This window comes from Rhea pennata, chromosome 1, assembly GCF_028389875.1.
Source record: "Rhea pennata isolate bPtePen1 chromosome 1, bPtePen1.pri, whole genome shotgun sequence".
In the NCBI taxonomy this organism is placed as follows: Eukaryota; Metazoa; Chordata; class Aves; order Rheiformes; family Rheidae; genus Rhea; species Rhea pennata.
Genome location: NC_084663.1, coordinates 205738867 through 205765881, shown reverse-complemented (window position 1 = coordinate 205765881; position 27015 = coordinate 205738867). Strand labels below are relative to the sequence as shown.

The window sequence follows — 27015 nt, the reverse complement described above, 5'->3', positions numbered from 1 at the left end:
AGCAAAGCTGAGAAGGAGGAAAGGGTATGTGAGCTTGTAGTTGTGCATGTCTGTGTCTATCTGATGGAGTTTCCTCTGTCAAATTTCCCAGGTTGATAATTCATAGTGTGCTCTAGTGCACTGTGTAACCCATCAACCCATCGTAACTGATGTGTCAGCATAGAAACTATTATGACTTAATGTTTCAACCAAGGGAGAAGAACAACGCTTTATTTCTCAAAAGAAAGTTTTTACATTTCTATGCATTTAATAATTTTTGAAAAGGTCTTTTTTCTTTTTGAGAGTTCATATAGGAGACATTTTGAAATATCACAATTTTTGAAAAAAAAATGGTTGTGAATTGTGAATCAGAGGGAGTGGAGAGCGTCATCTCTTATCAGCACAGATTACTGACCAGGGAAGTGGTTATCTGCTCTGAAGGACTGCTTAGCTGCCCTGCGTTGTTATATATAACGTGAGGCAATTCCAACTACATTATTAACATATTTTTCAAAATGTAGTAACATTACTCATTCCTGTTGTGCTATACTTACTCTTTTCTCCTAGATTCAGACTTTGTTTGAATATATAATGAGTGATGGGTTGCTGCAGTTATTTTTCTGCTTACAGATTGCATTCTCCAATGGATATTTTAAGGGACAATTTTTTTCACTCCCTGCAACCTTCGTAATCCAAGAGCTAATATTAATTACTCAGTAATAGCCTGACGATTGGGCGAATTCATGTTTATGTCCTTGGATAGGATTAAAATTACACAAGACTCCATCTAGGTGACAAGCAGCAGGCAAAAATGACAAGTCTGACTTAACTCACAGGACAGCAGTTTGTATATTTTGCTCCAGAGGATAAGACTCCAGATATCTGTATTGGAGGAATATTCTATATTGGCTGTCAAATTGGAAATGGCTGTGTATAGTATATAGTGACAAGCGTGGTATTCCAGTTAGCCCTGGACTGGTGTGTTACATACCTGACAAAGTACCATTCCCAAGGAGCCAGAAATTCATTTTGACTGTTTAAATACAAATCTATGTTCAATTTGAAGTTAAAAGTTTCTGCACCTGCAATGGCTAATGTGTTTGTGGTGTGTTTTAGGATATTAGGATTAAAGGCAAAAAATCATCTTGTGGGTGAAAGCACAGCATTTAGAGACTTTGGGCAAGATGCATTAGCTGCCTGTGCCAGAGTTTCCATATGTCTAAAGCTCAATAAATAATATTTCATCCTAGTGATTTTGTTGTGATATTGAAAGGAGTTTTGAGACACCAATAAATACACTTAGGAAATCAGTAGTTTTCTTTATTTTTTTGGAGGCCTCATCTGAGACCATTGCTTATGTAATTTGAGGCAGTGTGGCTAAAACCCAGGTTCTGCTGATGTTTGGTTAGGATAAGCCAGCTTAGAACCAGCCCGATATTACAGAGCAGAGGTTTAACAGTGGTAAACCACAAAAAATAGCTATAAAAAACGACAGTTGCTAGGACTCAGGTACAGTAAATTGCTTAAAAGTTCCCTGCTGCACCCATCTGATGTTAGTCAGGCTCCATCAGGCGCATAAATGTAAGAACAGACAATAATGTTTAAACTTGGTTCAGCCAAATACAAGGAAGATGGACAGTATATTTTTGAAGAAAGAACTAGTATTTCACACTATTTTTCTGCCTGGTTCATTGTCCAGTACAAACAATGTGCCATCTTTTTAATACACCCTAAGCACATTAAGGCAACATCCCTGGCAGGATCAGCGCTAATTGCCTGGTGGCAACATCTGATACCTAAGGACATACACTTCTGAGATCCTGGAGCTCTGCAGAAACAGATGTTTAAGTGTTTGGGGAGGACTTGTATTGCAGGTTGAAGAGCAGTGTGTGCAATCTTTGATAGTAAAGCTAAAAGGACTGGTTTTATTGTTTGGGCAGTTCAGTAAACATGCAACATCTTAAAGCTGAGGTGAAGGGTAAACTGGTTGATTTTATGTGATGTAAATGCCTAGAGTTCTAATTAGGAATTGAAGCAGCTAAAGAAATCCATAAATGAGAGAAAGAAATTAAATAAATATGTTAAATAATTAGTAAATATTCTGTTTGCCCTCTTCCAAATAGGGACATTGCATGAAAACTGATACTCTCCTCTTCTCGTTTTCAGCTTCCTTTTTAGCCATTATAATTCCCTCTGTGTGTGCTTTGGTAATGATGTATGTCAAGATTTGTTTATTTTGGATCACTGTGTGTCTGCATTTCATTTGTATCTAGCTGGGGTTTTTTTTCTTTTCTTAAACTTGAGCTTGATTTGGCTTTGCACTATTTGCTGACTAGGGAGAGAGAGAGAGCATTATTTAAACTTCAAGTAACAAAAGATAAAAGATAATGCTGATTCTTTCAGCCTCAGAGTCTTTCTAAGAAGTTACTGGGGTGTTTTTTGTAGCTAGCACTTCAGTATTGTGACATTCAAAGCAGAACATAAGAAAACTGCCAAAAGATTTTAAAGAATCCATTAATACATGTAGTCAGCAGGCTTCCGCTTAGAAAATCTACATATTCAGAGCGAAAAAACTAATTAATTAGAACACCCCTAGGATACTGAATCTGCTTAAATATGTTAGTGAAAAAGTTAATTAATCACTACAGAATGAGATCTGCATTAGGACATATGTATAAGTACTGGAAAATGGTTCCCTGGGCCACAGCATTGATTTTTTTGCCTTTCCTTTTTAAGAATATTTTCTTGACAGTATTTTACTGTTTACATCTCATTATTTCTGTTACACTTTATTGTATACCTTCCACCTTTGTTTTCCATAAATGAAGTATATAGCCAGTCTTGAGAAGCAAAGAAGTGGAGGCTAGTGCTAATGAAAAGGACATGTGAATAAATTCTGTTTCACATGTTTTCTGCTTATTACACAGGTTTCCTGGCTGTTCAAATTGATCCTTTTCTAATGGAATAAAGGCAAAAAGAAAAAAAAAACAAGGCCAGGAGAGTAGGGAGTCGGGAGTCAGGGTAGGAGGGGAATCTCATGGACCCTTTCTATATGTACTCCCAAAATTCCTGTATATGATTTAAATGCTATTCCATCGACAACAAAGCAACAGTGATTTTAAAATTACTCCAAGCTAGAGTTACTATCAGCCCTAAAAGCTGCCAGCTGGTTTTAATTAGATTTTACCTTCCCTCTTTACTTAGCAATGGGATACCCATACCTTGCATGTATTACTTCATAGTAACTGAGGACAGTTAATCATTTCCTTTTATAAAAGAACTAATATTCAGGAAAGCACTGATTGATATCGTGAAGCTAAATAAGAATATTTAAGACCATTTTTATTAATGTGTTACAACATTAAACTCACTATGACACGATTACAGCCTTTATAAAGGAGAGTTAAGCTTTTTTTATGCTGATGTTGAACCTGAATAGAGCGAGTTTAATGTAATCAGCAGGAGTCTACCTTCTTTGATAGTCACAGTAAGACTCAAGTCAATGGACAGGTTCACATTGCCTTGGACTGTATTCAGACCTGACCTATAGCGCATATTGAAATACGATGTAACCTACCTTAGGGGAAGTCCGTTTTTATCACAACAGATTAAGTAAAGTTCAATTAAGTCCTATGATGATTTTTCCAGACTGTCACAGAGATCAGTGGGAAATTTAAGGTTGCTTGTTTTTCTAGTCAAAAAAAGAGATTTTCTATCAACATAAAATGTCTATGTTTGATATATCAATTTTATACTCTACAGCTACAGGGCCTTTTGTAAGTATAATACATATCTCAGTGATTTTCTGGAAATCTTATTCATTACAATGTTGTTTTTGACACAATTACAGTTATCACAAATGATGATACTTAACAAGAAAGATTTACTTAGCCTGTCTGAAATGACTTAGTTTTCATAATATTAAATAGAAACTGGTCTATCTTGTCATTGGCAGATTAAAAAAAGAAGCATACATTACAGCCTGTGACCTCTTTTCTGCTTTTTGATGTACAAAGAAGGTTTGAAATGTGCATTAGACTTTTTTACTTGTTTTTAAGCACATTTTTAAGTTCAGATCTTCTCTGTCTTGTTTTTGCTAAGAGGCTTTGTGGGGAACTGACAGGATTGTGACACCAGAAGCAACAGCCATGACATCTAATCACTTGACAGCAGGAGCAACTCAAATAAATTCAGTTCTTAATGTATCTTTGTGGGATTTTTCTTATAGTTATTTACTCAAACTTTGAGCATAAGTAGTAGAGAGGAAGGTTTAAAAACCTGATCGTTCCATTAAGCTTGCACAGATCCCATGACACATGTCAGGACCCTGAATAAGTTGTGAGCAAAACCAAACTGAGTGTTTTTGGCATTCTTGATATTGCTACAAGAAAGAATAAGCATATACTTAATATTTTTATGTTGTTTTTTTGCATCAGATACATGAAGGATAGTTCTCAAATTGTAGTTGTGCACAAGAGAACACAAGAAAAAGCTTAATAAGGTGAGAAGAGCATTAGTAGCTAGTTAGTTGGAACTGAAGTTCACCCAGTGGAGCAGCATGATTTTTTTCTATATCCTTATTCAGTTCCTAGAGCATGTGAGTTTGGCCTGTGTTGTGCTCTACCCTAAATTGTTAAATGTGCACACATATTTTTACAGACCAAACTTGTATTAGATGCTGGGCATAGAAGGCTGGAGAACTGACTGAGAAGGTGTTATTGTCTGGACCAAGAGAGGTTTGAGGATGGACACAGAGAAAGGTGGTTAAAGGTTGTTCCTTCATGGAACAGGCAGGGGACTGTAGCACTTCAAGTGGGAGTGAAAATAAGTATTAGAAACATTGATGACAAAGAAAGAGCTTCGCCTGCCTTAATTCTTCATACCCTTCCATGTGTGAAATGTCATTACGTCCTTCCGGAGGATGATCTTTCCCTCTCCCAATATGCTTTTGTCACTGTACAATTTAACGATGGCGAAAAAAACATTGCCAGGCTCACTGTCAGTGTTTCAGCATAATAAAAAGCTGTTTTGCTTCATCTCCTGCACTCCTTGCTGGTTTTCACCAGCCTTCACTCTCTGATATGTTTGATCTAATTGTAGTGCTTATCTTCAAACCGCTCCTCCAATGACCTCTTGTTAGGACTATTTAATACTAATGTGTCTTCTCCTGCCATGTAAACCTTTTTTAAAACTAGAATTATAATGAGCAGAAGAACGACTCAGCTGTATGATAAAGCTTTCATTAGAGGATTCCTTAATAGAACCTGCTTCCACTCCTTGATTGCATAATCAACAGCTAATGAAATTGTCTTGGTAACAAGAGCTACGGAGTATTACATCCTCTCTTGAGACTAAGTGGAAAGACAATTTTACCGTCCTGAGAAGACTATTGATTGTTCACAGTTTGAATTTGATTGCCTTTAAGGGGAACTAAACAAGAGATCATCTTCAGCTCTGCTAAGTGGATTTTGCTTCTTCTGGAAGTTATTGTTTCACTTTCAAACAAGGCATTCAGGGGGCAATAAACACAGGGGGCATAATCTCATTGCAGATTTCCTGAGTCTGCGAGTTTGAAAGCACCTATCACTGTGAAACGAATGATGGCTGCTTACTCCAAGTCCTTTAAGATGACTATATGTTTGTGGTTACACCAGCTGGGAGCACTGCAAGGACTCCCCAGCCTATTGCTTGTTGCTTGTCTCATTGCAGGAGGAAATCCCAAAGGAAAATTTGCTCTGGGACTAGTTCAGAATGAATGGAAGGTTTATGTAAAAAGGCCACTTGATCGGGAAGAGCAAGACATTTATTATCTGAACATCACCGCTACTGATGGCCTTTTTGTAACCCAGGCTGCTGTAGAAGTGACAGTCACTGACGTTAATGATAATAATCCTGTTTGTGAACAGGTGAGTGAGCTATAATCTATAATCACTATCTATAATCACAATCTATAGTTCACTATAATCTACCGTTTTGTTGAAAGCAATGGTTTTGCTGTGTATGCCACTGCTCTTTACAGCTGACATCTGCTTTCATTCTTAATGTCTTACCTGAAGGATCTGGAGTGATCTGAGAGAGGAGCAGGCTGGAACTATCCTGTGAAGCAAAGGTGAAAGGATAATGGGTTAGCAAAGGTACTGGAGGAGACTTCTCCAGCTTCTGTGTAGTGGTGTTGCTAGCCTGCTTTTTTCAAGAAAAGAAGTGTGAGGTGGTACTGGCATAGGACAGTTACCCTTTTCCTGCAGAAAAATGTGCTTTCCCTTCACAACCAATTGTTAACCAACTGGCCACTTTGAACAGTTATGAGGGGTTGGGAAGGGAAATGTGCTCAACCTCATTCCAGTCTTCATGAACCTGGCAGATGGCTAGCAGCCAAAGACCCGATGGAAAAGGCAGAAGAAAGTAGCTCATTCACATTTTGTCGGATGTGCCTGTAGTTTGGCCTGGCCACACCATTAACTTTCTCTATTTCTGTGAAAGAGCAAAAGGGGAAACTGATATTAGTATAGTAGAAAGGTCTATATGAGAGGTAAAACTAATCCATTAGAAAACAGATTCCTTCAAGGTTACTGTTCCTTCAAGGCCAATATTATCACTGATGGACCACTATCACTGAAAGCACCACTCTGGGGAATCCCATTCTGGCTCTCCCCCAAACACTGTTGGATGATGTGATAAAAACAGTTGTCTTCATTAGCACACCCATCAAGGTTTCGGTTTCATGGGTATGATGAAACAAAGAAAGATAGAAAATGTGACTGCATTTTACACCTAAAACTAGACCAATTAACAGTCATAAACTGCCATTGTTTTTGTGACACTTCAAAGCTTAACGGTGATTTGAGTTTCTAGGAATGGGTTGTGTAAAGGAAAATTGTTTCTTTTATAGAAAAAATGCATTACAGAGGGTTTAAAAAAAGCTTGCACAAAGACTATAAAATCCTGTTGCTTCATAGCCCAAATTTCTGTTTTTTTCTCTAGGTTGCATACACAGCATTGTTTCCTGAAGACATTCCATCAAACAAAGTAATTCTTAAAATCAGCGCTAAAGATGCTGACATTGGTTCCAGTGGTGAAATTCGCTACTCTCTCTATGGTTCTGGGAACAGTAAATTTTTCTTAGATCCAGAAAATGGTAAGATGAAGGCAAGGTGTTTCCAAATGACCCTTTAATACTTAGACATCAATGAGTGCAATTTCATTAACTAGTGTTACATTAGGTTTGGAAAGTTGCCACTTGCTCCAGTTAATGCAGGTGTGAATGGCCACTTCTGAAGTAGTTGTAGGAGGGATAAGAAGGGACGGACATGTTTGTTTGCAAGATTGAAGGTTGTATTCAGGAAGGTGGATTTTAACCCTTTTGTTCCCTAACCAAACCTTGAGCAACGCTGCAGGTATATGGGGCGCTTGTCCTGGAGTCTTTTGATACAACAGTGGGGATGCTTCCAGCACAGTGCTCCACCTGCAGCTTTGGGCTTCACTTCTTCCACTTTGGTCTGGGTGTATAAACAGTTAGAGTCTATGACAAGGGCAGTCCTTTTATACCTGGATTTTGAGGGAGAAAGAATATCGGTAATGAATTTGTTGGAACAGTGAAGTGTTACAAAGCATTGTATATTTTTATATATTTTCATTATTTATTATAATATATACTATTATAATATGTTATTATATTATATACATTAGCACTGTTGCATATTTTTATTTGACAGCTGGTTTCGAAAAACATACTTGTCTCTGCTAAGATACAGAGTCTGTGTTTGTTAAAACACACACACACAAAACTCAGTTTTCCGTGAATAAAAATCCCACCTCTCTGTTATTCTTGGGAACTTGGTTTATGTAAAGGTAGACGAAGTCCTTCCATGTGCAATGCCCCCTCTCTCTGACTAGCTGGAGGCAGTGTTCCTGCTGCAGCCATCATGACTGACAGAAGAGGAGGTGTTTGGAGATGTAAACAGTGTGTGTAGGGGGAACCGTTGCCCTCTGCAATAACAAAATTTATATTGAACTGTGAATTAAGACCTTTACAAGATTAAGTTTATCTTCTGATTGGTTGTGGATGTTTGGTGGTTGTTTGTGCTGTGAAAAACAGACTGTGAATAAAGTTCTCACAGTCTGAGTAAACTCTCTTTTGCTTGTTAATGTTTGTGGTGATACTGGCCTTTGTATGAGAATAAGAAGTCTGATCTAAACTATACATCAGAGATTTTTTTTTTTTGAACAGTAGCATTAGAAAACTTTACATTTCATTTTTAGCAGCTGTCATCAGCAAATTCAAGGTGTTTTCTGTAGCAAGACAGACTTGTATCTGGACATCTATAAATCTTAAGAGTAGCGAAAAGACAGACTTTAAGAACATTGTTATGCTCTCCGTCACGGGTGAAATGGTATAATGTGGAAGGCCATCAGGAGTGGCTTGCCCTCCCTGCATTTGTATTGGTTGCTCATTTTATTGGATGGAAAGGAGTGAAAAGTGAAACTTCCATGAGCTTTTGGTTCATTCATTGGAATAAGCAAGGTTGATTTTTTTTTTTGCTTTTCTGAAACTGGGAAATACATGTTCTGGTGATACTCACACTGTCTAGAATTAGTATTGTTGTTAAAGTAGTAGTAATGATAGCTACTAATTGATTTTAGGTGAGCTGAAGTCCTTGGCCCCTCTCGACCGAGAGAAAATCCCCGTGTACAACTTGGTTGCCCGGGCTACAGATGGTGGTGGCAGGTTTTGCCAATCAGAAATCCATCTTATTTTAGAGGATGTAAATGATAATCCACCAGTGTTTTCATCTGATCACTACACTGCATGTGTCTATGAGAATACAGCCACTAAAGCTTTATTGACAAGAGTCCAAGCTACTGATCCTGATGTAGGTAAGTGAATAATGCTGCTAACAATAATTAATGCTCAGGAAAACTGTGTGCGCTGGTGGAACTGTGGAATAGAATTTTTTTAATATCGCTGCCTTTTCCATTTTTATCTCTTCTGTATGTCAAGCTGGTCATGGTTGATTTTGGCATTATGCTGCTATTAGAAGATAAGCATTACAGCTGTCATGGAAGCTAGTTTTTTATTATGTTGATCAGTGATAGCTATCATGAGTTTTGGGGGTAAATTCCAACTTTTCTTCCTGCAGTGATCTTACCTCCTTTTTTGAGTATGGTTCTGAATATCCATGCCTCTGTTTATGCAAATAATATAGTTACGTGCCATAGGGATGTACACCTGATTAATTACAGTTTAGCTACAATTTTATACTGCTATAACTCCCATTTGTTCCATCTAGTTACCTCAGCACAAAACTATTGTTGTACATTGTGAATATGCATTATAAATACTCTGCTTCTTTCACTGTACGTTCTTTTAAAGTGCAAGATTTTATTATACGAAGATCCTAACCTTGAAATCTAGGCCCAATTATAAATATTCTAAGGAGTTTTTATATAAAATAATGGAAAGTTAAACCTTACAAAACTTGGATTTTATTTTAGCTCATTTGCATCAGTTGGCATAAATAAAGCCTTAATAGTTTGTTTTTACTTTCTGTGGTTTTTGAGATGTGTTATAAAAACTGGCTTGTGTAGCTTCACAGTAAAAAGCAAGCCTTCCACTGAATGAAAAAAACATTTATTTTTAAAATATTTATTTTCTAAAATACAGTGGATACTGGTGATCTCAATTGTTATTAAGATTGTTAATGTCAATATAGAGTAATCGGTAAAAGAACAGCAAGCAGTCATTAATATATCTATAAAGACCTTGATCATATGTTGTGGTTGAAAAATTACAATTAAAATTTATGATACTGTCCTGCAGTGAAACATCAATTACTGGTAGTAAACTACTGAGCAGTTTGAACATCCAATATTGTTATTTTCCACTGTTGTTTTTATTACCACTTTTCTTGTAAGTGAGGTGAATTCAAGAAAAGGAAGATAGATACACAAAGAGCTAGAATCAAAAGCTGTCAATAAAAGTTCTTGCTAGCATCAACTTTATGTAATAAGATAGTTATGAAAAAAAATATGAGCGAGTTGCTACATCTTCCTTCTGAAACAAGATAACTTAAGGGCGGGGGTGCACGTAATGAATAAGAAAGAGATATGTACTTTAATAATTAGACCTGAAAATCAAATAAACACTGTATCATATGAAGTGACTCTCTTTTATAAAACTGGTTTTTATATTAATTACTATTGTGTTAGTCTGTACTAAAATCACCGATTCCCCATTGTTGCATAATAAAAGATTTCAGGTACTGTAATGTTCCAAACACAGAGATAAAATATAGTTATATTCCTGTAGTATTTTGTGCAGCTTTATCCTGAAAACATTTGTGGAGCTTGTAATCATCATAGAAATCAATTTTTGATATTCAGGAAACATCTTACTATCAGCCTTAGCATTTGTCAGTTCTGATTTGGGCTTTGAAGAGCCATGTACTGTAAGGATAGAAATACAAGTATAGAGGCTGTTGAGATAAAACTTGAGAGAAGTCGATTTACGATCTGCAACTATTTGCACCTAATGACCATTTAATATAAAACTGAAAATGTTTTGGTCGGAAACTAATGGATAATTAAGGCAATTTCCAGGTAACAGGAAAATAATTGTGTTATTGTTCATGGTATTGAAGATTTACCTTGTGCTCTTGATGGCTGATAAAGGTTTGGAACTCATAATATCCTGGGAATTTCAGGGAGTGGAATATAAGTTATTTAATGTATTTGTAATTTGGATACATGTTTAGAAACCAGCTGTACCAGCTGGACACACTGAAGGAGAACTATGGGTTTTCTTCCCCCATCCCCCACCAGTCTTCAGCAGAGAAGTGCTTGTTAGCTAAAGCAATTTTTAATTCTAGGAGCATGCAAGTCTCCCTGTAGCTAGGAGTCTTAAATTTAAGTCACTTGTAGGAAAGTATACGCATGTCCCTTTGTTGAAATGTATTGACATTAACATAAAATAATTCTTTATTCTATCCTACTTCCACTGGGAATTTTTGATATTTCCACAAGATAATATTTCCCACTAACTTGCCACCATCAAGTTTCGGAATGCGCAAACTGAGAAGTGAAAGACATCTTAAATCCTGATTTTTACAGTTCGTAAGGAAGCTCACAGGGAGCAGTGGATTTTCTACCTCCCTTTCTACTTCTTTAAAGCCAGGTGCCAAATTACTCCATCCTGTTCCTATTAGGACACAAGAAGAGCTGGAGTGAAGGATGGGGTGTAGTTATTTGAGAGACCCCATCAGACACTCACAGCATTAGCCTGTTTAAGTAGTATTAAGGTTACTCTAGAGCAGCAACACTGAAGAAAACATGCATAGGACTTTGCAGCAAGCACGAAATTAAAAAGATTGATAAATATCAAAGTAAACCTGGAGACTGAATTGTTACCTAAACTGTAGGTGCTTGCCCACTCCCAGTTCTTTTCACCTTTTATGCATGTACCGGTTGTTTGCAGCATTACTAGCAGAAAAAGAAAATGAATGACAAAATGGTCCAAGCTCAACGGTCCTTTAAATAGCAGTTAGAAAGTCCTGCTTCAATTGCAGTTGCTTTACCTTAGGAATGACCTCCATAATCAGGCCAATTTTCGTGATGATTGATGGTGCAGTCCACGAAAGGCAGCAAGCGCTTATTGTGCTAAATAGAAGCAGTGTATCATCTATCCTTCTGTAGGGGTCTTCATGATCATTCAGGTACTGGCAGTTCTACACCATCCATGTTTATAGTCAATTTAGTGATTTTACTGACACACTGAATTTTCTCTGGATTTGTGATGGAGGCAGGGCTTGCATTAGCTCAGTTGGTTAGAGCGTGGTGCTGCTAATGCCAAGGTCACAGGCTCGATCCCCGTATGGTCTACACTGAGGGTTGGACTAGATGACCTCCAGAAGTCCCTTCCAACCTTACCATTCTATGATTTCACCCAGAAAGAGAATGATCTTGTGAACCAGCCCTGCTTTGCCTGATACCAGTGCTTTCCAACATCTTTGTTACCCTACTGCCTAAGCCATGGCTGGCATGAAGTCAACGAGACTTCCCTGTTCCCCTACCCAACCAACTAGTATAGATGGATTTGGTTGCCAATACATAGAAAAACACAGAAACATAAGTAGAGGAAAAACTTGACAGAAGTGACCTTTATGTGGTTGCAAAGAAATTTGAGTTACACAGATGTTACTGCTCAGTCCTCAGCCATCATCTTCCATCCCTGTGCCTTGTCTCCAGCTCCTGAGTGCAATGCTGGTACATTGCATAGGAACAGCAGATGCATGCAAGCTGCAAAGAACTAATTGATTCCTAGGTTGCAGTGTGGCTAGCCAAAGCTTGGAGTATCTTGAAGAAATACAATTCAAAGCAATTTGTTTCTTCCTAGAATAGCAGCAAAGGCACTCACCAGCTCATTTGCCCCAGTTAGGCCTTACTGAATTACCAGCTGCCATAATCTTTGATGTGAATTGTTTTGTCCGTGCCTTGTATTTGCCTCAGTTCATTGTCCACTTGCCAGACGGAGTCAGCCCTATTTTTGCGAATAGCAGACAAGATAGGCAGAGCCCTCCCAGTGTGCTGAGGTTCAGGGCTACATGATGCACGTCATGACGAGTCAGAGAGAAAGCATCTAGGCCAGAGAAGACCTTCTTAGAAGTGTGTCTCTTGGCCTTGTGAATACATAGATGTGCCACCAGGCTCCCTGAGCAGTGCACAGCTTGGGCACCTAAGCTGGAGGTTGCCCCATCCCACATCCTTGAGAGAGGTGGTGCATAGTAAACCAGCAGACACTCAAGGATGTGCCCACTCACAGCAAGGTTCTGCAGGTTTAAAGCAGCAAAAGGAGGCTGAAAATGAAGCCAAAACTAGCAAGTATTTTGTGTGCAGTGGGGAAAAACGGAGACCTCTGTTTTCTCATGAATTGTCAGAAAAGAACTCAGTATTTGAAGCTGGTGCACTTAAGTGGATTTGAGGGAGAAAGATGGGGACTGAAATCTTAGTTCAGCAAAAAACTGAGACTATCCCATAGAAGAGTTTCTACAACCAAGTTATACAGGTCAATCCATGTGGTTGAATTTGGCCATTTTTTTTAAGAGTTATGTAGAGTTAAATACTAATTGGGCTGAGATTTATGAGACTGACTCTGTAGTCCTCTGATTAGTGCATTTGCCTTTCGTGTGGAGAATCTTAATCAATCAAGTCTCTAATTAGCCCGGTTCTCTGTGTGGGGAGCTAAATATTCACTTCTTCATACAAAATGAAAGAGCTACAACAGAAGGGAATCAGCCCTCCTGGTGAAGCCATTCAGCCTCCTCAGTGGGAGACACCTACTGAGGTAGGTGTGAGCTAACATTAGCCAGGTAGATATATCTGGTTATTGTCTGGGCATTTATAAAATAAATATGAGATATTGTGGGGAGGAAGACTCTCTCTTTAAAATATAGATGGAGCTTCCTATGTATTTACCCACCTCTTTCCCTCATTGCCTTAAAAAAAATAGCCCAGGTGTTAGTGCACTAAGGCAGGACACAGAAGACCCATATTATTCATTCCTTTATCTGCAGCTATTCAAAAAACATTGCATAAGTGGAAGGTTACGTAAACTCAAGTTACAGATTAGTTGAAGTAGGGATCCTGTTTGGCCTCATTGATGTTGTTTTGTAAAAGAAATCAGGAATCAGTCAGAAAGAAAGAGCACATGAGTGAGCATTGCTCTGTAGCTTGGTGGGTGATTGCTTTCCCCATAATATTAGTTTGTTTTATCCAGGGCTTGTTCAATGAAAAAAAATAGCTTTATAGCTTAATATTCCTCCTTCCTAGGCAGGTACTTTCTTCATTAGGCTTGTGTGCCTTAAGTAGAGTGGAAAGGCACTGCCTTTTCTCCTTAGCTAAGGTAAAGAAAAGTGTGTGACATCACTGAATTATATGAAAAGGCCTAAACTGTCGGTGTGGTTTGGCTGGTCTAGAGAACACCAAAAGCTCCAAGCTCACCCAAAGAATTTTCAGGAGAAAACCTAATTTTTGCACTTCTAAAAAGGGCAGAAGCACTTCTAGGATAGTTGAGATGCAGAACTTTGGGCCCCTGAAAAATTGCCAAGAAAAAAATAGTAAGCAGATTTTGTGGAGTTTCAATTTATCTAGTGTTGGGAGACAAACAAACAAGGTGTTTTGGAATCACAGTAAAAAACTTAGCTGCCTGCCTAAACAAGCTCTACTTCATATTCTTTACCTTGCCTCTCATGCCTAAACACTAAGGAGACTAAACCTTGTAAGCAGTCAGTATGTTTGCCCCTAGTATTGAATCATGCTTAGGACCAGATATTTAAAGCTGTAAAAAGGTAGCCAGGGGAACTTCGTGAACACTTAGGACACCATTGCAGTAATCAGTATGTGTATCCTGTTGCTCCCCTCCACTCTAATGCACTTGACTTCGTAAACAGAATCCTCAGCTCAAGTTTGGAAAACAGCAGGAATAAGGGACTGTGACTACAGTTCCCAAAAAACAAAGAGAAAATAATCAAGCTTGTGAGCATTAATAGGTATCAAAGAGACAACTAAAAGCTGGTCTCCATTCAGCAAGCAAAAGTCATCCAACCAGTCTTACTTCCTTCTACAACATGCTGAGAGGCTATATAGAAAGGAAAGAAGCAGTATGTGTCATACTGCGTAGGTTGAGTGAGGTGCCTGAAATTGTATCACATGAAATTTTTATAAGCAAGCTAGGGAAACATCATCTACATGAAACTATTATCAGGTAAGTTTGCAATAGCTGTTACACTGAAGGGATGAGTTAAGAAAGGCACTGGATCCAGTCCTGCCCTTATTTTCATTCATGACTGGATAAGCAGGCATAAGATCTGTGAAGCACCCAGCATAGTATGAAAGCAGGAGCTGTGGGTTTTAATCATTGGAAAAGTTGTCTGGAAAAATACTATGCCAATCAGTAAAATAAATGTTAAGTTCTGTATTTAGGTAAAAATCAAGTGCACCAATATTATCTGGCTAATAACTGACTAGGCAGCAGAACTACAGAAATGCTGTATTACAGTGAGTCACAAGCTGAATGTACATGTACCTTTTTGTACTGGTGTGAAAAAGCAAATGTTTTAAAGAGATGGATAAACAAGATTAAGTCTGTAAAATTGGAGACAGTTTTTTCTGTGTACTTGGTGGTCGCAAATCCTGAGCTGAAAAGCTGCGTTGGGTTTTGGGTTCATCACTTCCAGAAAGATGAAGGCTAGCCAGAGAGTCACCAGGATGATCATAGGTCTGAAGAGCGCCAGCTACAAGCAAATATTAAAGCAACTGGAGCTGTGGGGGTGCTTGAAAAAAAAAGAATTGCAAAGAGACATTATAACAATCTTCAGGTATTGGAGAAGTAGCTAGGAAGAAGAAGGAAATGGATTTTGGAACCTTTTTTTCTGGTCTGTTGTTATTTTTATTTAATCTCAGCAAAAAGTCAGAGAGAGTTTTTTAGTTATAAGGATAGTGAGACCCTGGAGTATGTTCCCCAAGGAGACTGTGGAAGTTCGTCATTGAAGGAAACACCTCTGTTAGGGGAAGGGATACCTTTAATTCATCCTACCTTTGCCAGAGATAAATTAGATGACTTCACAAGACTCATTCTATCCTTTTGTTCTGTAATTTCTATGAATTTCTTTCATTTTTGAGATTTCCAAGGCATTTTAAGCAATGTGGGAGAAGAGAATGAGATATATGACAAGGAAAATAGATTATATTGCCTGAATAATCCCTGTGTTTAAGTTGGGTCACTGAAGCATATATAAGCTTATATATATACATACATACACATTCCATTGCTACAGACCAATATTTTAGCATAATACATTGTCCAATGGTGTCAGATGCAGTATTATCACAGCCAGTGTAACTGTAAAGTGGGTATATCCAAAATGGTGCTTATGCAAATAAGCATTATAGTATAGCACCCAACACTTCAAAAAATAATCAAATTCATGCCTGATCAATATGAAGATGCAAAGCACCTTAGATCATTGATGAAATCAAGTGTTCAGTCAGGTAGGCCAAAACCCTGGACTATAGAAACCTCTACTGGTAAAAAGAGGGAGAGAGAACCAACCATCCAGACTCCTTCCATCCCACTGCAGAAGACAGCAGGTGGCTAGTGGCACACACAGACCCAGCTGAGTTGGAAAACAAGGTATGAAATGCAAGTGTGAGGTGTCATACCACTAAAAGCTTATGCCTGCTGTATATGTCCAGTATTTGCATTCGGGAAGAGGTTAGTGTCTTTGTCTCTTCCGCTGTGGCTATACTTTGATCCCATGGTACCATGATTCCCTTGGAGGACTTGTGTGAGAAGAGGTCTTTGTGGTGTTAGGGCCATCATTCCCCCCAAGAAATGGCACAAAGCAGTCAAACCATGTCTTTGTAGAGGTAGTATGGATTGAACTTGGCTGCTTTTCTGCTTAAGTTGTAAAAATCACTTGAAATATCTTACCCTACGGGGCTATATATTCTGCAGTTGAGCAAGGTACTTCTGGCAAGATTTCTCTCTTTCATCTCAAAATGGTGGAGTAGGGAATTATAAAATCTGGTTTATTGTTTGCCTTTTGTGTCTTGTTTACTGTTAATGAAGCTGTGGCCTTTTAACTTGCAGTAATTGGTGTTGTGGTTAATGTTTGTGTAATTAGGAAAGGCCAGAGGTACATGCCAATGTTAATAATCGCACCGTGAAACACGGAGGCAAGAGGAAGCACAGTAATCAGATATCGTGCTTACAAATCACTGCTAACTTGAAAAATAATAGCTAATTTTACAGCTCTCTTTCTGGGCAGCTTTCTGTTTTACTTCTTGATTGTTTATTTTTAATGCTTGCCATTACTCCTTTCCCAAGATTTTCAGAAGTGACCTTTCCTGAATCTTCCTGTTTGGGTTTCTTATGAAACTCCTGTATTAGCAGCTGAAATTAGTAGCTGGCAAAGTTAAACTTCATTTTCCTCAGATAAATAAGAAAGAGGTAGGCTAGCTGTACTTGAGGAAACATATTAGATACTGAGTTTGGGATGGTAGATGAAAACAGGAAGAAGAAGTACACCGTGTAGTGACTTTATCATATATAAATCTTAATTTCTATGTGATACAGTAAGCAGGTAAAGCCTACCTCAGAAATTCACTGTTAGATGAGGATTGTATCTGTTGTTATAATGGTCAACCCTTTATTGATGGCAGTCTGGATCAACCCATGTTGTAACGCCACCATTTTCAAGTTAAGACAAGGAGGAATGTGATCCCTATGTTATAAAGAAAAGTATTTTATTTGCCTGGTACTATTTGCAGTAGTAAGGATACACAACATGTCATTTTGTGACATTCAGTACCTACTCTGTTTTAGTACAGAAGAAAACAAGAAAAAAAAACTGCTTGAAGGATGGCATTTGAGGTAGTAAAGACCTATAAGTTACCCAAGCTCTTCAAGTCAGAGATTTGGCAAAGGGCAGTACTCTATCACATGCTAATACAAGTCTAAATGTAAAACACACTTGTTTTATTTCTTTATTTTTTTAAAAAAATATACTGTAATCCTTATCTAGTAATAACAATTCCTGCAAAGCTTTCCATGTTCAAATAGCTTTTATTAGTGATTGGCACCTTAGAAATCAGAGAAGTTAAGTGAGCAAGTGAATAGACAGAGCGCAGTTTGCAAACATTAATCCCCCGACAGCTGTGGGCAGGCAGTGCGGAAGGATTGCTCTCATCGCTGATGCAGGAACAACGGGGCTGGAGCAGTTGTTTCCTTCTCACAGAAGATCTCCTTTGCAATCGCATCAGGCTCTGCCATCATCTCTATGTCAGGGCTGCCACTGGCACAAACTGCTAGAAGCTTCTTTCTCAGAAAGTGGTAGCCCATAAGACTCGAGAATCTTGGATCTCAGTAGAAATAACCTACTACCTCATCTATACCTCCTGCCCATTTTTTTTTCCATCCTCAGATCAAGAACCTGAGGGGAGACAGCTACTGATAGAATTCAATGCTTTTTTCTAAGTGCTTTTCCTGCAGCAGCTTCTCACTGAATGCATTTTCCTCACAAGAACCAAGCATTAAAATCCAGCCCCACAGATCACTTAAGGAGCAAAGCAGCAGGTGGCTGAGATGTGTATTTCTTCAGTTCTGCCTGTGCTTGAAAGTCATCAAGGATTGTTATCTGCGAGTGTCCCAGCTGAGATCTTCCAATCCTGATTTTCTGTTTCTCTTCATATAAAATAGCAATTTCACCCCTAAGAGGCTTTCCTTTAGGTTCTATGGGCAAAATAAGGCTGTTCTCATCATCAAACTAGTATTTGTCTCTTGGAAAACAACGGAAGAGAAACATTTGTCTTCAAAAAGTAGCTCTCAATTTCTGCCTAGAAATCCCTTATCTTAGAGTCCAGAAATCCAAAATGTGTATCTGAATTGGCCCCTTTGTGGGATCACTAACAATCACTTGCCGTATTTTGTTAGTTAATCACTGTTAAATAGCAGAGTCCAAGGAGAGTGATCTGATTATATTTTGATCAGATTGTAGTCACCGGAGTTATCACTTTTTGTACGTAAACACATTCCATGTGTTGTCAAATGCACCAAATCATGCCTCTCCACTATCCTTTGCAAGATCTTCTTGCTGAAGTTTTGGAGTGTTTCAGGACACAGGTCATGGGTAAGCCATCCCCATTCTAGCTATTCGTGCTCTTAAAGAACATACTATCTAAATGTTCTGTATTACGCCCAAATGTTGTTATGACAAGTATCATAGAATCAGTAAGGTTGGAAGGGACCTCTGGAGATCATCTAGTCCAACGCCCGTGTTCAGCAAGGATTCCTGACAGAGGAAGATGCTCCCCTGCCAGAAATACAGGCAAATCTCTAGCCATTCAGACCCTCAAAACCTTCCACTTTCCAGTGCATTTTGCTCTTGTTTCACTTTTATCAGCTTAGTTGATTGTCGAGTGACAGCATATTTAAATGCACGTTAAAAAGAGCTAGGTGAAGCAATGACCGTGGTTTCCAGCAGATTGCAGGGTACTCAGGGTCTAGGTGTTTCAACACGTAAAAGAGTCTCAGGCTGGTTTCTGTGCTGAGCTCAGTTCTCATGTGCAAAATAGGACTAACAGTGCTTTTTTTTCCCCCCCCTTCCCCCTCCTTGTCTGCCTTGCCTGTTTTGCTGAAGGAGTACCTCTCTGATTTTTATAACATATTTGATGTCTTGGTGAATATAGAGGTTCTGGTGTGATAAAAATACTGGTTCATTGCAATATAGGCATTTAAACTTTTATTTATTTTAAAAACCTCTGAATGTCTGAAATATACTCTAGTGTCTCAAGCACTGTATAAAAACTTTATTCCCTGAAGAGGCCAGATAGTTATTCCTAATGCTACCTGAGTAGGGTCTAGTACTTTGTAGTTGCTCTAGCTTTTATGTGAGCATGACTGAAGAAGAGAGTCCCCCAGCTCCCCCTTGTGTGGATCTTTACTCCTGCTACGTCAAGCAGAAAACAAATGTGATTTGTACTGCTTTTGATCAGTCATTTCTACAGTGCTTTGCTGCTACTGGAAAGCAGAATAATACTGTCACAAATTTAAAATTAACAAAATATGCCTAGAAGGGATTGGTAGCTCTTATTTGGCTGATTAATGTCAGGCTTGTAAAGTCTGTTCTCCTTCGAAAAGGGCAGCAAATGCTCAAGTGAGAGATGTTAAAAACGAAGACTCTCCAATTTAGTGGATCTTTGTGTTTTAGTTCTAATCTCTTAATGCAGCACCCAGGACCAAAGTATAAAATAAACCAGCATCAAGGGATCTTGAGTGAAGTTATATTTGTGTTCACTTTTAATTAGATTTGAAATGGCTATCCCACTGTAGTGCAGCAAACAGGCTAGTCACTACCTTCCCCTCAGGCCTTGTTACTGACAAAAACTTGTAGTATAGAGATCTGCATATTCAACAGCTGGGTGGATAGGATTTTTGTATCGGGAAGCACAGGCAGAATTTGAAAAACACAGAATATCATTGTAAAATTCATTTTTTTTTCTCAAATGGGGAGGAGGAGCACTTTCTTTCTAAAATGTCCATGTTCTTGCAGGAATTCTTTGGTGCAGCTTTTGTCTAACAGGTGTCATCTTATTATGATATTTTGCTCCTCAGTAGTGGAATCAGGGCAGCATTAGTAGCAAGTGTACATTCTATGCGACCTGATATATTTTTGTGAGTTTATATTTCCCTGGTTGGACGTTTCTGTTTCCTCAAGATGTCCTCTGAGACATTTCATTTTCAACATACTGCCTGTCTCATCCAATTCAGTTGTAAGCTTTTCTGGGCAAGGACCATATCTGGATTCTGTTATCCAATTTCATTACGTAGCAGTTCTGCAAAGTGGTCTTTTTTTAAAATAGTATCATGCAGAAGGAAGGAACTTAACTTATCCACAGGGATTTGACAAATAAGAAGAGCATGTTCTGATCTCCCAAACCTTCAGCCAGTACCCTCAGGTACTCCTACATACGTGTGCTCTAACCACATTGGAAATGATCGCTGTGGTAGCAGATTTTTCCACTAGACAGGGAGAAGGGTATTTTTTTTTTTTTCTGCTTCATCATTTTCACATCTGCTTTTCTTTCAGGTGTGAACAGAAAAGTTGTCTATTCCCTGGCAGACTCTGCAGATGGTTACTTCTCAGTTGACCGGTCATCAGGAATCATTATTTTGGAGCATCCACTTGATAGAGAGCTACAGTCTTCCTATAACATCAGTGTAAAGGCCTCAGATCAAAGCATTGTGCTGACCTTATCCTCATTTGCCACTGTTACTATTACAGTACTAGACATTAATGACAATCCCCCTGTGTTTGAAAGAAGAGATTATCTTGTTACAGTACCTGAAGACACCTCACCTGGCACTGAAGTCCTTTCTGTTTTTGCTACAAGCCAAGACATTGGTACTAATGCTGAAATTACTTATCTCATTAGATCTGGGAATGAGAAAGGAAAGTTCAGGATTAACTCAAAAACAGGTTTGTAAAGTGGTTTTTATTTGTAGTGCCTCAGAAAAACTTGAATGCTTTGAGGAAACTAGTTGGACCAAAAGAGTTCCAAAGACAGAGATGCAGAACCTGTCAATGTGTAATTAGTTTCACCTTTAAAAAACAATTTTACATTAAAGACTGGTGTAAATTGCAGTCATGCTCAGTTGCCCCAACTCTAGTGGAGAATACTTTTCTCCATTAGTATGCCTGTAGAAGCCAGAGTAGATATGATATCTCATTAGCCAAATTGTGCAAACTTACAGTTATGATCACTTAAAATATTGTAATGCTTACCAGTTGAGTAAAGCCTCAATAATCTAGACCTTGGCAAGTGTCAGAGGACCAAATAGCTGACAAACCTAATGTTTCAGACAGTGACTGTACGGTAATACAACTGTCCATGGCTCCACTAATTTAGGTTGTTCCTGATTTGTGTTGTCTGACACTTGACTTCAGCTGTGTGTTCTTTCTGGTTATACATCAGGAATTATTTTAAAGGGCTGCTGCTTCTTTCTAAGAAATGCTAAGAAGAGCTGCTTTGTTTGGTCCTAATGACTCACTTTGTTTGAATTTCTTTAGTAGGATATATTCTTTATCCTTATTGAGGTTTTAATCCAGCAGCTGACAGTAATCGGTGATTCTTCTGTGATTTCTGTAGTAGATCCCCTTATTCTCTTAATATTCAAGAAGACCAGTACAAACTTGCCATCTGAACTTCAGAACTAAACAATCTTTGTTTTGAAAGCTGAAGGTAACACTTGTTTGAATACATCTATAACCTGGAAAATCTCAAAATGATGCATTGTATCCTTTATATTACTGCAAGCAAAAATCTCCACTCTCTGTACAGGCCACTGCCTTACTTGTAAGGGACTTAACAGATAACGCTCAATTATGTTATTTTATCTTCCTATTGTTGATTAGTGCTAACAAAATTTAAACATAAATATGCCTAGATAGCAATACTTAACTTCACATTTGACAATGAAGCCAAGAAGATACATCAACAAAAACCCATAATGGAGCTTAATCACACAGGAAAAAAAATGTTTATTATTCATTAATGTGTGACAGCTCCATTATTATCAGTTTAGAAGCAGGAACTGAGATTCCAGACAGCTGTATGCTGATGTAGCATGCTTGATCTGGGCTTGAAAAATGGTATGAGAAGCATTATTTATCAGTGGGAACCCCCTGATAGCTTCTTAGAAGCTTCTCTTCAGGGCTCCTGGATTCAGCAAGTCGTGCTGAAAGGTGGGATTCACTTGGAGAGAGAGTCCAGATGAGATTAAAGAGAATGATCCAAGATCTGTAAAATTTGACTTGCAAGGAAGGACTGAAGGAATTGGTGCTATTCAAGCTAGAAAAGCATGATGAGAGTATTCAAACCTGTAAAAAGAGGATGCTAATGATAGTTAAGTACTTGAGTACCTTGCCTGAGAAGGTTAAGAACCTGATGTTGGAGGTTTTTAAGAACATTATAGATGAGTATTTTCAAGAACTGTTACATTTACCTGGGGCAGCAGTTGGACTAAATGACCTCTAAATTCCCTTACATTCCTGTTCCTGATGAGTCCGTGCTGGAAAGATTTGTCTTGCTGAGGTTTTAAGACTTTGCTACTGTGCTTAATATTACCTCCTTCAAGGTATTGCTAGTAACTGGGGTGGGGGTGGGGGAAGAAGGGTAAGATCATGGATACACGAGAAACAAAGAGAGGACTTGTATGAAAAGCATTTCTGCCCTAGAGGAGATCTTGGTGCATGGAATGAGTTGAGTTACAGAGAGTCTTAGCTCTGACTGGGTGATGAGGGACAAGGGAGGCCTAAATTTTTAAACCTGGTTGACTGGCTAAGCTCATGCTTAGTCATGTTATGACAGGAAACTGATTTCTCAAAGCTATTATCCTTCATTTATTGGCATTTAATTCATGAGACATTAAGTCATGCTTAAATATTAGTAAAATCAGACCTCACTAATAAAGGCTGCTTTGCTGATACAGCTTTACAAGCTTTATTTTAGGTAGGTAGGGTTAAATGTCCATTGTCTTGTTAGTTACAATTTCCAGACTCTGCATCTAGTTCTCCCACAGATTCTATGCATGAAGCCATGTAAATGGGTAGATTATGATGTTTCACTTCTGTTGAAAGTTATGATGAAAGTGATTTTCCAAAATCATTGATTGCTTTATGTCTTTTGAGGGTCCTTTCTGCAGAGGCAATCCAAGTGCAATTTGCATCATTCTTTAATCAAATTACAGCAGTAGGAACCTGACCAAACATTTTTATTTAATTGGCAGTGTTACAGTTAGAATAACTTAGTATATATTTGTGCTGCAGTGATAAATAACATGCTTTATTGTTTGCTATAATCAGATCCCTTAATCTTTGATGTTGTTTGCTATCCATTGACATTCCTCCCTTCCTTCAAAGGAGCCATTTCCATTTTTGAAGCTTTGGATTATGAATCATGTAAGGATTTCTACTTAGTAGTGGAAGCAAAAGATGGAGGTACTCCAGCCCTGAGTGCTGTTACGACTGTGAACGTAAATGTGACAGATGTTAATGACAATGCACCAAAGTTCAGCCAGGTGGTCTACAGTGCAGTCATCAGTGAAGACGCCGCAGTTGGTGATTCTGTGATAATGGTGAGTTAGGCTGTGTTCAACATTAAGGCAGAATACTGCCATGAAGTGTTCTGTCACATGACCTTTCATAAAATACTACTATGCTAATTAATAATGATAACTACTGCATCTTAAATCCCTGGACCTGTTCTCTAGCCAATATTCTGTCTGCTACTGCTTTCCAGACAGCTACTAGTTTTCAGCAAAAAAGAAAGTAGTAGCACAGGATGCTTCTTTTTTTTCCCTGATATGTTATCCAAGAACAATGGAATTTTTAAGGCATCATATTTCATGAGTCAGCACAGCTGGAAACAAGTCAGCTTTATTGGGAAGGCAGAATTCAACTTTTCAGTGAAATACGTAATATTTGTAACTAGTGGCCTGGCATGCCAGACCAAACTCACCCAAAACTCACAATAATCTCATCTTGGAGATATTGGCTTCGGGAGTAAAGGGTTATATAGAGTACTAAGGTTAAAATATTCTGAATTTTTAAGGCTAGAATATTGGAAAAGTCCAAGAGGAGTAAAACACACTTCCCACAAAACTTTAATTGACTTGATGCTATAATGGTGTGCAGTTCATATGTAACTAGTTTAACAAAATATGAAGCCCTATTTCGGGGAGTTGGAGCAGTTAATGTAGCGTACAGATGATATAATACTTGTTTTGCTAATTTTTATTCTTCTCTCAAAAAGTTGATAGCAGAAGATCTGGACAGTCCTTTGAATGGCCAGATTCATTTTTCCATAGTGAGTGGTGATCGAGACAGTGAATTTTCAGTTGATCCTGTTCTGGGACTTGTGAAGGTTAAAAAGAAATTGGACAGAGAAAGGGTAAGATAAGTGGGACTTTTTAACTTAAAATGAGTTGCAGATGTCTGTTGATTTCAAATCTGCTGCTAGATAATTGTGAAATAGCTGCTTTTTCACTCTGCAGTGATCTTCCCAATGTTTTTCCACTTCCTTCTCACCCTAAACCTATCCTTGATCCTATCTGCAAGCCAGCTGCCCTACTGGAGTTCCCACCCTGCACCAACACAGCAGTTGAGATCAGGCTGGGGAAAAAAACCAGCTTTGGATTTCTCGTGTGGTGATACCGACAGCTGTTGCTGTGTTAATGAGCTGCCTCCTCTCTCTTGCGCATGCAAACATACACATGCAGTGGTGTATGCAACTTGAGTGATTACAATATACTGCAGATTGTGGCACCAAGCACAGAGCTGAGACCTCAGCCGTTAATTAGCGTTCTGCAAAACATGTCACTGGGGAGGTGATGTTACAAAGTGGTCAGGCTGTACCAAAAGTGAAAGAGTGCTTGATTAAACAGATTCTGCTGCTTTGTTTGCTCACTAGATTATTCATCCAGAGTGATTTATCACCATTTTGCCATAGATGGCAATTAGCAGCTTTTGGAAAAAACAAAATACAGTTGCCTGTGCCACTATCAGGACAGAGAAGTGCTACTGGCTTCAAAAGTCTTGCAACACAAAGAAATCCATGCCTCATCCCTGCAGACAATACATTCACTAAGCTAGGGAAGCTGATCGCTATCTCTTAAATATGAGCTCAACTGGAAAAACTCTCTACGGAAGTCATGGCTACTACTTAAAACAGAGGCACATATCCTTTCTATATGATCATGAAGGCAGGATTAAATTGTCTATTCTCCTTGCAGAATAACTTTGCTACAGATTGTTGAGGACAAAGAAATGACAATGACTGTGCATATTCTTTGCTATGAGATATTATTCTTAAATGCATAGCCTTAAATTCCTAATTTGCATTTATTTAGTTTCTGCCTTTGTCACAGCTGTGAAGTATATGCATGTATGTATGTATACAGACACATACACGTTCACCTCTACTGAGCTTGTGTTTGTGTTTAAGACCAACTCTCTTAGATCTGCGTGCTCCTAAGTTTCCCTTGGTTAAAATAGACTGTAATATTGTCTTTTTCTTTGCCTCCTTGGCACATTTCCAGGACTCAGGTGCCTCTGGCTCCTCTGGGGAAAATAAGACATGATGCCCCATCTGCTGTAGCTTGCCAAAGGCATTGCTGACTCGCAGGTTTCGTCAATTGTTTAGGGAAACTCATTTCCAGAGCTCTAATTCTGGGAAATCCTGAGTACTGCCATGTACTTTTCTGCGGTATGTGCAAATGAAAGCAAACACACACAAAATCTGAAAAAAGCCCCCACAACTGTCAATCTTGAGTTTAGCTAGCATAAGAAATATAAAACCCTAAAGGAAAAAAAAAAAAAAACAACTTAAATTGACTCCTTTCAGTAGCCCAGGATTATTCTTCTCCCTACTGCTATTACATCCTCACCAAATCAGAGTCTTTCTCCTCCCCACAACCCTCACAAAAACTTGTTCCATTTTCTCTTAGCTTGGTCTCACACCCCAAAGAGCCCTCTTGTTTGTAAGCTTAGCCTGTATTCTTCCCTGCTATCCAAATGTCATTTATTTCGTATCTTTTTGGATTTCCTCACCACCCCTACCAAGTGCTTTTAGCACTACTTTGTTCTCCTCTGTGGGGACGTTGTGTTTCCCTTTTCCAGCCCCCCCAACTCCAAGAGGTTGGAGTAGAGTGGTTTTTTTATCTAGAATGCGTTAATCTTTTGTTCTCTCCTACTAAGAAGGATTCATGAGCAGATATGTCAGCAGCACTCCTTTGGGAGCATGAAGCAATATACAGTAAAAGACAGTCGTAAGACATAAGGAGGCCAACATAAGGATGCAGTTCATAAAATCAGACTGTCATCCATAAGCTGTGCATAGACAGATTTTCTGAATTGTCACATGGACTCATATCTCACTCACATGGACATGTGGATATAGAAGGTGAAATTCCCCATGGGTGCTAGCAAGTGGAACTGCACTGAGTTGCCCACTTAATGATGAGCAGTTTTTGCCTGTTCCTAACAAGTAGGCCTTATCTTCTGCTAAGTGGAGGATAATATCCTGTTGCTACAGAGACTGTGTTGTCCCTAGAAATCCCAAATGTTTTCCAGTATATTTAAGCCACCTGCCTGTAAGCTTTATCTTGATTCTCTATCACCATGTTAGAAATAGTGTGTCAAATTGAGGCTTACTCTAATAAGTCATTTATATATTATCTTGGAAACCAACCATAAGATAAGTAGAATCAGGTTGCATATTCCAGCTGTCACCTAGGAAAGCTGAAAATACTAGCTAAAACAGAAATGGCTTAGTTTGGTCCCTTGGTTTCCTGTTCCCCCCCCCTTTTTGGGGGGGGGGGGGGGGAGAGGGAGGGCGGCGGCTATTTCTTTGTTTCAGGTATGTATCTGATATGGTTATTTTAATACAGTGAAGGAGTTGGCTTTGTTGGTAGTCTTATAAAACAGA

General features: G+C 38.6%; 1 protein-coding gene across 1 annotated transcript in view; it reads left to right on the top strand.

Moving 5' to 3' along the window:
• FAT3 (FAT atypical cadherin 3) overlaps positions 1-27015 on the top strand; it is a 428821-nt gene that overhangs the window by 353844 nt on the left and 47962 nt on the right. The window contains exons 12-17 of the mRNA XM_062577955.1: positions 5689-5885; positions 6961-7114; positions 8620-8853; positions 20619-21008; positions 23451-23665; positions 24343-24480. Coding sequence (XP_062433939.1) covers positions 5689-5885; positions 6961-7114; positions 8620-8853; positions 20619-21008; positions 23451-23665; positions 24343-24480 — 1328 coding nt within the window. The remainder of the gene's footprint in view (positions 1-5688; positions 5886-6960; positions 7115-8619; positions 8854-20618; positions 21009-23450; positions 23666-24342; positions 24481-27015) is intronic.